Raw genomic sequence first — 16,475 nt, forward strand, 5'->3', positions numbered from 1 at the left:
AGGCATCATTTCTTTATAGCTTGTTTTAGGTTTAAATTTAAATTATTTAAAGTGAGATATTGATACCCTTAAGTTGGAATTGCTAGTTCATGTTTGTTAAAGATTTGAAATATCTTGATCTGACTTCACACTGCCTATTTTCCACTACCTAATACTACTACTTTTTAAATGGAGACCATTCTCTGTGGGCACTCAAAGGGCATTAATTAAGGATACAAGATATCACTTATTAATTAAGAGAACATAAGTGGCTTCAGTAGTAATTACATACATGAATTTTATATTATTTTAAAAATATTATCTAATATACAAAGATGTCTAATAGAACTGATCTCTTTTCAGATAAAGATTTGATTTCTACTCCTTTTAAAAATTTTCCATTATACCGACAGTATTTCTACATATCATTAAAAATTCCCATAAGCATGATTTTTAGTAGGTCCATATATTAAGCTCTATGCAGACTCTAGGTATAGGTATACTCTACCGTAGACAGACTGTAATTAACTTTTCTCTTTCTGCTAGGTATTTTCCAGCTTTTTATTGTTGCAAATAACATCATATTTTCTCTTAATGGAGATTTCTTAAAGGATCTCCTTTTTATTTTAAAGATTATCGCATATACAGTTAAAAAAAATAAATCCTTTAAATTTAGCCTTTCCTAGACTCACCTTCTGAGTTCACAGCACCTTGCAGTACTCTACAAACATACTCAAACCACTTTATTTTTATTTTGTCCTGTCTGCTACCTCCAGTGTCCTGCAGCTTCTTTGTTGTAGGGACCATGTCTTTCTCATGTTGGAGGGGTCTGTGTTGTATAATAAAACCCCAAATTTTGTCCTGAGAACATTTGAAGAGCTGGTAACGACAAGTAATTCATTTGTTTTCTTGTCAGAACTTGTTGCTGACTTTATATTACCACACATTTCAAGGTTCAGTTCAAAGTGTTTCACTGCCGCTTCAGCAAGTGAGGTGCATGATTAAACTTTTCAGTGAAAGTGAGGAAAACACTGACTTCCCGTTTTGGAGAAGTTAATGATTATATAGCTTAAAATTTGTGTAACTGCTGATAAGTACTGAATGGTGTTCTGTTTGTCCAGTGCAATAGATTGAACACAAAGAAGAAAACAGAGTTCTATTTGACTTGTCAGCATTAAAATCCTTCTGTTCTCCAGTGGAAGTTTCTTGCTGCTTTTTGGTATTATTATTTTGCTAAGAAAATTTTTCCATTAACATTTTTTTTTTTTTTGCAAATTTTCACTAGTGAAGTTTGCTTGGTTTTGATGATGGGGGCTGTATAAAATATATTCTTGCTTTTGAGGGTTTTAGTGACCATTTTGATGGGAGAGAACATATATATATTAATGAATACTTAATATCATATCCTTATGTATCAAATGAATGACAGTGACATTAGTGTCTATAGAAATTCATGGATACAGTCTAAATGGGGTAAGGACAGCGCTTCATTAATTTTAGAGGAAATAGTTCTTAGTACTTAAAGAAAAGTTAGCATCTAAACTAACATAAAGTGGGTGTATCCTATATACAGAGTGATGTGAGCAGAGATATGGGTATAAGAGTATACATAGACTCAATAAACAACACATAGGTGAGGGGCACCTGGGTGGCTCAATAGGTTAAGCACCTGAATCTTGATCTCAGCTCAGGTCTCTATCTCAGGATCGTGAGTTCAAGCCCTGTGTTGGGCTCCACGTTGGGTGTGGAGCCTACTTACAAAACAATAACAACAACAACAAAAACCATACACATAGGTGAGGTAGAGGTGTGTTAGAGAGGTAAGTGGGTATGAGACTGAATAGTTAGGTGATAGTTTTTATTGGTGTTGTGTATGTGGTGGGGAGCTATTTAAGCTTTGTGTGTGTGTGTGCGTGTATGTGCTAATGCACACATACATTTATATATGTGTATGGAGGCTGTCATATAAGAAAGAGATGAAAGCACAGACTTGAGGTGAATAGTTTATTTAGTAGAGTACTATTATATTATAACCCAAGCATTCTGCATAAGGATCTGTAGTAGGTTGGAGAAATAGAAAATACAAAAGACAGGCCAGATGTGACTAACATTGACTGGCATTATGTGGGTTTAAGGAACAAAAGAAGTAGTAGTTATAGATTGACACAGTATAAAGGCCATTTTACTAGAGAAGTGGTGATATTGACAGGAGTCAAATGGAGTTAAAAAGTTGAGGGGGTAGACAATGCATTGTTTTTGGCGTTAAGAAATTGAGATAATGATAGAACATGTAAGTGGGTTATTTGGCATTCAGTGAAGTGGATGACTGTAGATCAAGGCAGAGATCTCAGGGTTTAGAATATAGATATAAAGCTCAGATGTAGAAAAGTAGTCATTAGTAGAAGGCATATAGTAGAGGTCCAGGAACCTTTCATTGTGGTCAAGGGGGGAAATGGAAATTACAAAAGTAAAAACAGTGAATAGAAAGAGTACTCTTAATGTCATGATGTCAGGGACCAAAGCAGATGAGTTTCTGGATAGAGGAGTGAATTAACAATATTGAATACTGTGCAGAAGGCATGGAGAGTTGAGAATTAAACTAAGACTTTTAGCATAATAACACAAGTGTTTTAACATGTTTCATTTTCTAGATTATAGTCCAGCTTCCTAACTCACCATATACTCTTTGTTCCACCCTATCCTACTCAAAAGAGAAAGTATCTTATGATAATCCTTCATACTAATAAATCCCAAAAATTCATAGATCATTAAAAAAATCATTTTAGTTCTTATTTCTGGTATAAATCACTTGCTAATGCATATATGTTTCCTTTTTGCTCTTACCCATATAAAGGGCAACTGGTCAATCCTTGATTTATTACATTTTTGTGAACCTTAAAATAATGGTGCTTGCTCAATTTAGCTAATTTTTTTAAAAAATGAAAACTCAATTAGGCAAGATCCTACTTCCTTATTCTTAAGTTTTGTTTTCCAGCTTTTCTATTTGCTGATCGCTATTGCTTTATCTTTGGTATGCTGGTATACACTTAACGTCTCTTGAACTAAAAGGACCCTTGGTCTTACAAACATGGATCTTTTGAAAACCAGTGTTATCTTATCCACAAAAGTTAATGGATTAAAGGTAAATCATAGTAGTTTTCATATTAATTAAAAAGACTCTCTAAGGCTGATTTTACTTTGAGATAATTTCTGTAAAGCAAGTTTTAGGATAAAATATTCCTGAATGAAAAAACCATAAATTCTAGAATATGAACTTTCATAATTACCCAGTGAACTTGTAAATTTTTTATGGTAATGTAATAATCCTTATCAGTTTTCTCCCTTCATAAATTATCTTGGATTTCTGTATATAGATTCATATATATATTTTCAGTTCTTGCCAACATAAGATGCTATTTTAGCATGGATTTTCATAGTTATGCCTTTTCCAAATATTGATTTTCATTTAAATATATAATGCATGGATATTTCATAACATTGTATTAGTTTATAATTACCGAAGTGAAATGTTTAAAGAAAATAGCTGTAGTACAGGTTCTTATCTTTTTTTTTCTATTTTTGATATCACTTGGTGTTTGCACATGATACTTGATTTTCAATTTTTGTAATGAAAATATATGGAGTATATAAATTAGTATCTAAGTTATTAATGCTTTGCTACTCATATGACTTAAAGAATAAAGGAGGATACATCATGGCTATTGTTAATTTCTTTAATACTGTTTTATTTTATTTTTAAAATTTAAGTAATGCCATATAATACTGCTTTTCTTTTTTTTTTAAAGATTTATTTGTTTATTTGAAAGAGAGAATGAGATAGAGAGAGAGAACATGAGAGGGGGGAGGGTGAGAGGGAGAAGCAGACTCCCCGCCAAGCAGGGAGCCCGATGCGGGATCCTGGGACTCCAGGATCATGACCTGAGCTGAAGGCAGTGGCTTAACCGACTGAGCCACCCAGGCGCCCAATACTGCTTTTCTTTTATTTTGAAGTTTCTTCCTTTTTTTTTTTGATTGAAATATAGTTGACATATGATATTACATTAATTTCAGGTCTACAACATAGTGATTCTACAAGTCTGTATGTTATACTATGCTCACCACAAGTGTAGCTCCCATCTTTCACCATACAACTCTATTGCAATACCATTGACTGTATTCCCTATGCAGTACCTTTCATCCCCATGACTTAATTGTTCATAACTGGGAGTTTGTGTCTCCCACTCTCCTTCACCCATTTTGCCTGTCTTCTTAATAAAATAAAGGTATAAACTCAATGTGGTACTGTTTGTAATCTTAAGATAAAGTTATCTTGTAAGTTAATGCCCAGTATTTACAGCATTTGCACAGATCCACAGAAAGTAGAAAATTTTCCATGATGATTATGGACTAAATGTCTATGTCTCCCTTAAATTTTGTGTTTTGATGTGCCTGGGTGGCTCAATTCATTAAGCGTCTGCCTTTGGCTCAGGTGATGATTGCAGGGTCTTGGGGTGGAGCCCTGAATGGAGCTCCCTGCTCAATGGGGAGCCTGCTTCTCTCTCTCCTTTTGCTGCTCCCCCTGCTTGTACTATCTCTAACTCACTCTCTCTGCCAAATAAATAAATAAATAAAATCTTAAGAGAAAAATTTTGTGTGTTGAAACCCTAACATTCAATCCATATTATTTGGAGATTGGGCCTTTGGGATGTAATTAGGTTAGATGGGGCCATGAGAGTGAGGCACTCATGCTGGGATTAGTGCCTTTATGAGAAGAGACCCAAGAGAGCTCTCTGTCTCTCTGTGCCCTGTGTGGACAAAGAGAGTAAGTGACTCTCTGCAAACCAAGAAGTGGTCTCTCACTAGTAACTGGATAGGTCAGCATCTTCTTGGAACTCCCAGCCTACAGAACTGTGAAAAAGAAATGTCTGTTGTTCAAGTTATTCAGTCTATGAGTTTTTTTTTTTTTTTTTTTAGAAAAGAGGTGGTCACACCACCAGGGGGGGGGGGGGGGGGTTGGGAGGAGGGGTAGAAGGAGAGGGAGAGAAAGAGAGAAAATCTTAATCTTAAGCAGGCTCCATGCCCAGCGAAGAGCTCCATCTCACGACACTGAGATCATGACCTGAGCCAAAATCAAGAGTCTGACTTAACTATCTGAGCCACCCAGGCGCCCCTCTGTGAGATTCTTTTATAGCAGCCCAAGTGGACTAATACAGTGTCTAAGTCAGAATCAGTCACCACTTTTGGCATGCTCTGTTTTGTATTAGAAATTGTAAGGTTAATATCAGATGTATAAGTAATTGTTCCTGTGTTTGAGTTCTCAATATTTCCTGAAAGACAATAAAAAGACATTTATTACAGTTAGAGAACACTGAGGTGCCTGGTGTATGGTGTGTATTTTATAAGCAAAGGAGAGTCACATACTGGCCTTGAAAAGTAGACAACAACTTTATGTGGCTGACCTTCCCTTGTTGAGTAAAAGAGTGACATGATGAATGGGATGTTTTAAGATGCATAAACTGTTTTATTTGTGTTAACTATTTGTTCAGTAGAAATGAATCAGATTCCCCAGGTAAAAGGACTGGCATTCTGAAGGGGCTCATTCACTCATTCATTTCCAGTTGATGAGTTTTTTGATGTTTTATAAATCCATCACTTTTGGTCTGACCATTCTCTGGAAGGAATTGTAGTGTGAATTCACCTAAACATGTTGAGACCAAAGGTCCACGAATTATATACTGTTGTATGTATTATAAAATGATATCTGCATTTCTATTTATATGTAGTGGATTTTAAAAATCTATATTTGAATTTCATGACCCTTCCACACTGCCATTTAATTTGTGAAGAGCATATTGCATTTTTAGGCAGTCTCCTTTTGAAATTATAGGCTTAGGGCACAGATAAGTTCAGGACCAATGATTTGGTTTCACCTGGATATAGCTCTATTTTTTCTTACTATTTCATTTATGGTTAACTTTTCGCCTGTTGCCTTCATCTTCATGATTCCCTTGTATATATTCAAAACTGATAGTATAAGAATATGAATATACATTGGGTGAATAGAGCCTAAAATCTAGTTCTGTCACATACTAACTGAAAACAGGTATTAAGCACTCACAGCATGCACCTTCTAGACAGTTTTATGTATCAACTTATTTATTTATATTTATTTATTTGCATACTTATTTATTATTTAAATTCAATTAGCCAACATATAGTACATCATTAGTTTTTGGTGTAGTGTTCAATGATTCATTAATTGCATATAACACCCAGTGCTCATCACATCACGTGCCCTCCGTAGTGCCCATCACCCAGTTACCCCATCCCCCTATGTATCATCTTATTTAATCCTCAGAACAACCCATCACCCAGTTACCCCATCCCCCTATATATCATCTTATTTAATCCTCAAAACAACCCTCTGAGGAAGGTACATTCCTAATCACCATTTTATTGTTGAAGTAGAGGGATTGAGAGTTTAAATAACCAGCAAAAATAGTAGAGCTAAGACTTAAGCCCAAATTTAAGTTCAGACATTATGCATATTGCTTAGTGAATACTTAATAAAATGAAAGTTGTAAGATTTAGAACTGTCATAAACTCCTTTCTTCATTGATTATTTATTAACCGCAGTGACTTAGACATTGTGCATAAAGGGAAAATTGGCCTTTGTGTAGAGCTAGTAAAATGGGGGAAAAAAAAAAGAAAAGAAAAAAGAAAGTTACTTGGAAGGTAGTCCAACCTAAAGGAAAAGGAATCTACGGGGTGCCTGGGTGGTTCAGTCGTTAAGTGTCTGCCTTCGGCTCAGGTCATGACCCCAGGGTCCTGGGATTGAGCCCCGCATCAGGCTCCCTGCTCAGCGGGAAGCCTGCTTCTTCCTCTCCCACTCCCCCTGCTTGTATTCCCTCTCTCCTGTCTCTCTGTCAAATAAACAAATAAAATCTTAAAAAAAAAAAAAAAATCTAGAGGTTGGCCAAAGAATAGAAGTGCATTAAAAAATAAAAATAATAATTAAGAAAATCTGAGAGTCCCTGACCAGGACTGATTAGTGTGGATTTCCAAGGTTTTCAGACTTCAGACTAATCTATATCTTGAGTGTGTGTATAGGATGCAAAATGAAGCTGCATTCTCTCTACTTCTGCTTGCAAACCAGTAGGAGAGTGAATTATTATTAGTTCTGGGCTTATCCAAGAATCAGAGGTGCCTTTGTAAATTCCTAAAGATACTTACTTAAACTCACACTACACTTTGTCTAATGATGGACATTGTAAAGGGTGGGATAATTGGTTGAGATCAGGGCTTGTAAGCAAGAGACTTTTAAGTGAGTAAGTAATGAAAAGTTCAGATACTCATTGATCAGCATTTGTTAGATTGTTGCCTGGATGAAGGAACAAATCCTGAACAAAAGCATCAATCAATAGATAATTCTGTTTTCCTTTTAGTTAAGAATATTTATTGAAAAAAAATGGCAGCACAATAAAATGTTTTATTGCAATGAAGATACTTATGTCCGGTTATGAAAAAGATGAGAAAAACATGACTTTTATTTTTTATTTTTTAAATTTTTATCTGATGGAATGGGAAGTAGGAGACAACTTATAGAAGACTCAGAAAAAGCCATCAAAGACAAAATTTAAACAATCTAAATAAGATAAAATCTAATTTACCAAGTTCAGCCTCTAAATCTAAAATGTCAGTATGTGTGTAACATGTTAATGGCTCAGAATTATAGTAATGGCCAGGATTGAAGAGGAAACATTTGTTTATAATTTAAAATGCAAAGGGTGAGGGAAGCTTAATGATGCATTATGTTTAGATAACTGATATTGTGATATAAAACAAAGCCACATTTTTAGAAAGAGGACATTTTGGCCAAGTGGTTTCCTGCAATTGGAATTCAGGCTCTCAAATAATACTGCAGTTCCAATATTTTTAGGCTAATTCTTAATGCTTTTATTTGTGAAGTGAGGGCCTGCAATTGTAGTCAATATGGGCTCCTCTTTGTGCCCTCTGTGGGAGGAAAGAAAGATTCTCCTCAGATGCTGAATTTTAGTTTGTATGTTGTGGCATTCTTCCCAACACTTCCCAGAATAGTGTTGATAGACAACACAGTGACAACACATAACCCTGATTTGATCTCACATGTAAATCTGTGTCTGGATTATATTCTATCATTTCTTAAACTAAATAGTATAGGGAAAATTTCTCAAATTCTGGTTTTTGTTTTTGTTTGTTTTGCTTCTAGAATCACCAGTACATTTATTGTGTTACTGAAAATGATTGGGAAAGCCAAAGGCCAAATTCTTTGTAGGGGAGAAAATCCCCTCTATCGGAAACATGCTTTATATCTGAAAGAGTTAACAGGCCTCTTAAAGTTCTAAATTTATTGGGAGAGGGGACCCTGTGACCCTGTTAGGATCTGGCTTTGGTCATTTCTTAGGAAGAATGCAATTTAGAACTCTCCTATATTATTCTGCCAGCTATTTAGTTATTGATGATATTGACTTTTAGTTTTAAAATGTCTTGCTTTGGAAAATTGTTTTTAACAGCCCTCATCCACTTATATTTTGAATTTTTATGTTATATCACTTTTCATTTGGGATATTAAGTCAAATTCCTGGTAACCATTCTCCACAATCCAATTTATTTTTACCCAAGATCCATTGAATTCAACTCACTGCCTTTTTTGTAAAAGGTTAACCCAATATTTCATGTTATGTTATACTTTCTACTTATGCTATGTGAAAGAAAAGTTACTGTGATAAGCAGCCAATAAATTGCATTCAGAATGTTTATTCCCCAAAATTACATTACTATGCTGACATAGATAAACATAATCATTTATCACAATATGGATTGTGAAGTAAAAGCTAAAATAAATGGAACCATCTTGCCTGTTACCCAGGTTTTTTTTTTTTTCCTTTAAATATTGGTCACAATATCTACCTTTAAAAAATGTCATCTTCTTATTCATCAGCTTGAATTGATGTATGAGATTAGTAATGGGTCAAGGTTGAATAATGACAAAAAACACATTCATTTTATAATAAGAAAGTGTTTTCAACTTTTTGTATAAAAATGAGGTTATATTTTCTAATGTTGGCTCTTATTAATATGTTGTTTTGTCATTATTTCATCATAAGGAATAAGCCATTTAAAACTAATAGCTCTATTTGATGTTTGTTGTCCAGAAAATCTAGACATTTAAATTGGTGGATTTTGAAGAAATCTCATGTCCCTCAGGTATAGGGATTGCTAAAAATAATCTTCATTTATATTGGGCTAATAAAGTAAGTCCCAGTGATGGTTATTAGAGTGAATATAGTACACAGTGAAATCTGCTGAATGTAGAATTTAGTGATTATTTATTTATTTGATAACAGCTTTATCAAGGTATAATTTACCTACCACACAATTCACTCACACGAAGTATAGAATTCAAAAGCTGTTTGTGAATTCATAGAGTTGTGCTGCCATCCCCACCCACCATCAATTTCATCACCCCAAAAGGAAACCATGTGTCCTTTGGCAATCACTCCATTTCCCCCTAATTCTTCCATCTCTGGCAAGTACAGTCTATGCTCTGTTTCTTTATATTTACTTATTCTGGACATTCTATATAAATGAAATCATACAATATATGTTATTTTATAACTGGCTTTTCTCAGCATAGTTTACTATGTTCATCTATGTTGCCTGCGAATTTCCCAAATTTCTTTCTGTTATTGATACTTGATTCCATTCCATTATGGTTGGAGAACTACTTTATATGGTTTTAAAAATGTATTGAGGCTTGTTTTATGGCCTAGCATATGGTCTGTCCTAGAGAACGTTTTGTGTATACCTGAGAAGAATGTGCATTCTGCTGTTGTTGGGTAGAGTGTCTTATAGATAAAGTTTTGTGTGTGTATGTAAAATCTGATACCTGTCCTCTCTGGAGAGAGTTTCCGTTTTCTGATTGCATAGGGTGAAGTCTTGGGCATGTGCACAATAACTCTGGGATGCTAGTGGTTTATCAGGGTCTATATGCCTTTTTGCCTGTTGTTGTTTTTCAACTGCCCACTTCTGTTGGTCTGTTGGTATTACACCCAGCTCTTGGTTTTCACTGATTGTTGGCTGATTACTTTATTATTATTTTTTTTTTTTTCAGTGCTCTGGGATATAAATTGCTCCACAGTGTAAGCCAATTAAATGTGGGCCCCTTACAGGGATTGTTTTTGAAGTGAGTCTTTGAGGTTTCCTGTGACCATAGGGGAGCTGTTCTTAACTATTTCTTTCTCTGGTTCTCTCTGGTAAATAGTCTGCCTTATGATTTACTTTATTGCTCTCATGAAGCTATCACCCTCCTCTTAATTGCCATCAAACTATTGTTTTGAGAGTACCCATAGGCTTGAACTTACCCACATACTAATTCTAATAAAGTCAGTTCCTTTGCTGGGAGCTGTCTGTTCTTATGGCATGCCTCTTGTTCTGTGAATAATCTCTGAACCACAGCTACAGACCTAGGGGTGGTTTAGTGGCCTGCTTCTTTCGGATGGACACTCCTGCTTTATGAGCAGAGCACTAGTATAGGCAGTAGCTTTCGATCTCAGTTTGTTTCTCCTGGTATATTATCTCCAAAGAGTGAGCAAGTTGAGATGAAGGTGATCAGGACCCCTGGGTAATTGGCATGCTGTTCTTCAGATAGAGCCTCTGTTCTGTGAATGGGGGCTGGGTGAAGCAAGGGAACTCCTAACTTCGCAGTTGCACTTTGTGGAGTTTAGTTGCTGCATAGAGGTTGGGGATGTGTGTGAGTGGGAAGGGTGGGGGGTGAGAAATACTAATAGTCTGCCCTTCTCTGGGAAATACCACAACCTCAACTGGAAGCTAGGGGCAGATGGACCCTTGTGTTCTTGGCAGCATTCCCCTGAGGTGGAATTTCTGTCATGCTGAGCTGGGAACATGGCAGATTGGGGGTGGGCAGGCCATCCTTCAAATGCCACAGACCTTCACTATTCTTACCAAGTTTTAGTAGATTTTTCTTGAATAACTGTTCAGTTGCTGTTTAACTTTAGCATGATTTCTGGAGGTTTTAAAGGGTTCTTATTTTTACTAATTTTTCTCAGTATGTTTGTTTTGCTGGGGAATTGATCTGCAGAGGTCTTCACGCCACCATTCTAGAAGACCTCTAGTGGTTTTCTTTTAAATGCTTGCTTAAAACAGGACTTTGAGATTAATTCTTTATTGAGTTATTCAGCTGCCATTTAATGTATTTGCACATGTGTTTAAAAAGGTTTTCTCTTCTACCTTTATGCCTCACAAAGTCGCAGTAAAATATAGACTATTTTTGGGTGAGTTTGAATATAAACTTAGAATTGAGTTCTAAGTCAGTCCCTTCTGCATATTAATTGTGAGATCGCAAGTGGATGGGTTACCTAAACATTTGCTCATCCAAAATTTTGATTTAATAATAGCTGTTATTAAATTAGGTAGTGCAAGTGAAAGCAATTTGTAAATTCTAAAAACTTAAAATGGAGAGTATTGCATCTTTTCTGATTTCATTCTCATCTAAATGCTATGTATAAAATTTATCTTAAAGAGTCTTTGGTATAGTTTATGTGATTTTTAAATTTTTCATATTGTAATCAATATTCTTATGAAATCAACAAGTATATTGCCTAGTAAATGACTACTTTAGATAAGCTTATTGTGGAATTACAATAGCAGGAGGAGAAAACAACATTTTTAGTATATGTCTTTGGGGTGTGTGGATAATCTTAAAATAAAATTTTGATTTTTTTAAATGCCAATATATTTGATTATACATTGTTTATGCTATCTTCAGAGTATCCTGGCTTTAAATCCTCGAACACAAACTCATGCAATGCTGCGTTCCACTTCAGCCAAGAAAATAGACAAGAAACACTGGAAAAGAAATACTGATAAAAACTGCATTGTAAGTACCACTGATAGATGATTTCACACTGAAAATGATCGCGTCTTACATATTGTAAGACAAGATTTTACATATACTTTGAAATACAATTAAATATGTGTAAAGTACAGCTATAATTTTTTCATATTTCAAATATTTTATGTTTGAATAATCTCAAAAGTGTCTAATTTTATTCCTTAAAAATCTATTGAAACATTTAAAAAATTATGTAGATTTAGTGTGGCGCCAAAATTTATTTTCTTAAAAATCTATAAAATTTCTCTTTAAATTGTTTTGTAAAATCAAAAACAAAAGAAACCATGTGTTGGCGAGGATTGGAGAAAAAGGAACCCTTGTACACTGTTGGTAGGAATGCAAACTGGTGCAGCCACCGTGGAAGAAAGTATGGAGGTTCCTCAAACAATGAATAATAGAATTACTGTAGATCCAGTAACTCCACTACTGGGTATTTACCCAAAGAATACGAAAACACTAATTTGAAAAGGTATATACATGCCTGTGTTTATTGCAGCATTATTTGCAATAGCCAAACTATGGAGGAAGCCCAAGTGTCCCTTTATAGATGAATAGATAAAGAGGACGTGGTATATATAAATAATGGAATATTTATTATTCAGCCATAAAAAAGAATGAAATCTTGCCATTTGCAACAACATGGCTAGAGCTAGAGAATATAATGCTAAGCGACATAAGTCAGTCGGAGAAGGACAAATGCCATGTGATCTCACTCATATGTGGAATTTAAGAAACAAAACAAATGAGCAAAGGAAAAAAGGGCAAACCAAGAAATAGACTCTTAACTATCAAAAACAAACTGATGGTTACTAGAGGGGAAGTTGGGGGGTAGGTATAATAGGTGATGGGGATTAAAGAGTGCACTTGTCGTGATGAAAAAGATTAAATTAAAGCCTTTAAAAATTGTTTTGTATAATGACACAAGGACACAGAAGAGTTTCTATATTACAGGTATAATTCAACTGAAGAAGAGTACATTGGTATATACAAACTGTTGTAAGATAATGCTTCTGGGGAATATATGTACAGTATTCGGGGAACACTGTGAACATTTAATATATCCAAGTGAGGTACAGGAGCAAAAATGTCTGGGATTACTGATTGCTGAAATGTTATTTAACTGATTCTATGAGGTTAACACAGGGCTGGCACTTTGAGGCCATAAATGGGGATTAAGTACAACCTTGAAGGTAATGTTTAAAATACCATTTTAGGGGTTATACATTTTTAAATTAGGAAAGCAATTTCCTTTTTACCCAATTTCTCAAAATTAATTTCCCCAAAATTAATTTTCTCAAATCAGTTAGTGAAACAATGAATAGTATTAGTTTATTTGCATTGGCTTTTTGGTACTTTGCTTATACTGTCTAAGGTAATGATTTTAGTTTATTTTTATGTACTTTCTTCTTCCTTACATATTAACTCTTTGATGATGGAATTGAAGTATGTGTACAGGTGTGTCTGTATTCATGTGATTTTTAAAATTTTCTTGTCACTGAGCACTCAGCAAAGTTTTTTAAATGAAAAAAAGGAAATAGAAATACAAAGAGGGGTGCCTCGGTGGCTCAGTCGTTAAGCGTCTGCCTTTGGCTCAGGTCATGCTCTCAGGGTCCTGGGATTGAGCCCTGCTCAGTGGGAAGCCTGCTTCGCCCTCTCCCACTCTCCCTGCTTGTGTTCCCTCTCTCGCTGTGTCTCTCTGTCAAGTAAATAAATAAACTCTTTAAAAATAAATACAAAGAAACAATGTGACTTGAGATGATAACACGTAATAGCAAACTTGGATTTGGAGTTCACTTTTCCTTGTACCATTCGGTGAGTTTTGCTTTCCACCATGAGGTGAAAGGAGACTAGTGTGATCCAAATTAGATCATTAGATCAAATAATAGACTGACTCTAAGGCATGATCTTATATTTTAAAGTGAATAAAGAAATAATGTAAATTTCAAATTTAGAAAGCCCTCAAAGATTATTAAGTCTAAATCATTTTAAAGGTATGAGAACTCTGATCCAGAAAAATTATATGACTTCTTCTCTAAGGTCTCATTTATATATTATTAAACTATTTATGGTGAGGTTTTATTGAGAAAGAGGGGCTTTCTCTGTTATCATTTTTACTATTTTTATTTTGTGAAAATTAGCATTTTATTCCAAAATGTTAAGCTGTACACTGTCTCATTTTACCATATGTGTGTGTGTGTGTGTGTGTGTGTGTGTGTGTGTATAAATGGCAAAGATGTAGTGAGATGGGTTTTCTCCATTAAGTATATATTGGCATAAATTCTGAGAAAAGCAGTTTGACAGTATCTCTGACAATATTCATTAACACCTGTGTTAGTTTGCTAGGGCTGCCATAATAAACTACCATTAACTGGGTGGCCTAAAGAACAGAAATTATCAATGTTCTGGAGGCTAGAAATCTCAGATTAAAGTATCAATAGGGTTGTTTTCTTCTGAGGCTTCTCTGCTGCTTTTTCCTTGTGTCTTCATATGGTCTTTTCCTCTCTATGTGCCTGTGTCCAAATTTCCTCTAATAATGACACTAATCATACTAGATTAGAGTCTCCCTTAATGACCTCATTTTAATTCAATTACCTCTGTAAAGACTGTCTTCCAATACAGTTACATTCTGAGGTGTACTGGAGGTTAGGACTCCAACATATGAATTTGTGGGGGATATAATTCAGTCCATAATAGTATCTTTAAATTATCAAACACTTAAACCCAATAATTCATCTTCTACTAAACTATCCTAAACAAAGAATTAGGAATGTAGGTAAAGAATTAAGTAGAAAGAAACTTATCCCCCCATTATTTATTTGGTAGAGAAAAATGTGAGGGAAAACCCACTGAATTGCAACCATTGAGTTGTGGTTAAATAAATTAGGGAAGATCCATTCAGGAGTAAATTGTGCAACCATGGAAATTATTTTTAAAATAATTAATAATCTGGAAAAATGCAATCTGTGTTATAAGGAAAATGCATGAAACGTTATATTTAAGACTGATTGGGGACAGTTACACAAACACACACACCCCAAGACACATCGAAAAAGAAAATATAATGGAATGTTAATTGTGACTAGCTTTGTTTTGTTAGCACCTTTGTATATTTCAAGTTTTCTGTGATAAGCAAGTATTAGTGGAAAATGAAAGCTAAATCATCTCAATTTATAAGATCAGATTTATTGCTCTGGATGCATACCATTTTGAAATTCTATTTGACACATTTGTATTAAAAAAGAGTAGTGAAATTCATACCCATAGGAAATATGGAGCTAAAGTTGAAAGTTATTCTCAGTGCAGTTAAAGAATGTGGTTCCTTTCCTTTTCATTATTATGCTCTTTGTGTTTGCATGAAGAATTGATTAAAAGTATGACCTAGAGATATGATTTATTTTTTAATTTGTAAATTTTCATACTTGTGTTTTATAATCACTCATCAAAATTTAAAAGCCTTATATGTATATAAAGCAAACATAAGACTTTGAAAGGTAGAAAGAAGGCCAACTAGCTAGAGAAATGTAACCTAAAGAATGAAACAGTAGTGAGTTCCCTGGGGTTTATTTTTTCTGCATTTATCCCAGTCTTTGGGGCGGGGGGAGCGCTCAGCTGGCTCAGTAGAGCATGTGACTCTTGATCTTGGGGCCATTAATTCAAGCCCCACTTTGGGTACAGAGCTTACTTAGATTAATTAATTAATTAAATTAAAAAATAAAAATAAAAAAATGTTTTGGGAAAAAATGGAATTAATAAAATAGATAAATAAAATGAAGAAATATCCCAGTCTTGGAGCTAAAGAAATTGGAGAACTGGAAATGCTAAGTCCCAACTGGAAATGCTAAGTCCCGAAATGCTAAGTCTGTTCTCTCTAGCTAAAATACCAGGGAGGGAACAGCCTAGCAAGACAAAAAACCTTCAGATAGTAACTACTCGCCAAACACAGCAAGAAAAACTGTGACCCCAACCCATGTCTATTCCATAAAGGCTGGGTAGGAAGCCTAGACTTCTGCTCTGTGATGAGATAATATCTCATGAGCAAATACCTCTGCTGGGTGAAAGAATAGGGAGCCAGTATTTTCATCCCCATTAGCTAGCTGATAACTGAGTGGGCCCACATCCCCACTTACCCTCTGTGATGTCAGTGGAGAGACCACTGGACTTCTGCTACTATCCAGAGGAAGAGAAGAAAGAGGGCAGGGCTGAAAAATACTCAAAAAGGAAATAATGGCTAAAACCTTTCCAAATTTGGCAAGAAACATAAACCTATAGATTCAAAAACCTGAGTGACACCCAAAGAAATCCACAGCAAGATATGTCATAATTAAACTTCTGAAAACTGAAGACGAAGACAATATTCTGAAGGATGCCAGCCCAGTTGCTTCAAGGCAGGGACAACTCCTGCGGGCTGGTAAGTTCCTGAGCCTTTGCCCTATTGCTCTGGCTATGACTAGACAGTACCACTGACTGCATCCTTGCTCTGCAAGTCTCCCTCCTTCCTACCCTGCTTTACTCCTCTTGTACTTTTCCTGAATAGCACTTACTC

At 35.1% G+C, this 16,475-nt stretch overlaps 1 protein-coding gene across 2 annotated transcripts in view; it reads left to right on the forward strand.

Annotated features, from left to right (window-relative positions):
* The window catches only part of DPYD (dihydropyrimidine dehydrogenase), a 798,492-nt gene that overhangs the window by 28,170 nt on the left and 753,847 nt on the right, over positions 1-16,475 (forward strand). For both annotated transcript variants that reach the window (XM_025872261.2, XM_073896265.1), the window contains exon 2: positions 11,807-11,917. In XM_025872261.2, the coding sequence (XP_025728046.1) occupies positions 11,807-11,917 (111 nt within the window). The remainder of the gene's footprint in view (positions 1-11,806; positions 11,918-16,475) is intronic.

This window comes from Callorhinus ursinus, unplaced genomic scaffold (genome assembly GCF_003265705.2).
Source record: "Callorhinus ursinus isolate GAN/ISIS: 27379988/994484 unplaced genomic scaffold, GSC_fseal_2.0 scaffold9, whole genome shotgun sequence".
Taxonomy (NCBI): domain Eukaryota; kingdom Metazoa; phylum Chordata; class Mammalia; order Carnivora; family Otariidae; genus Callorhinus; species Callorhinus ursinus.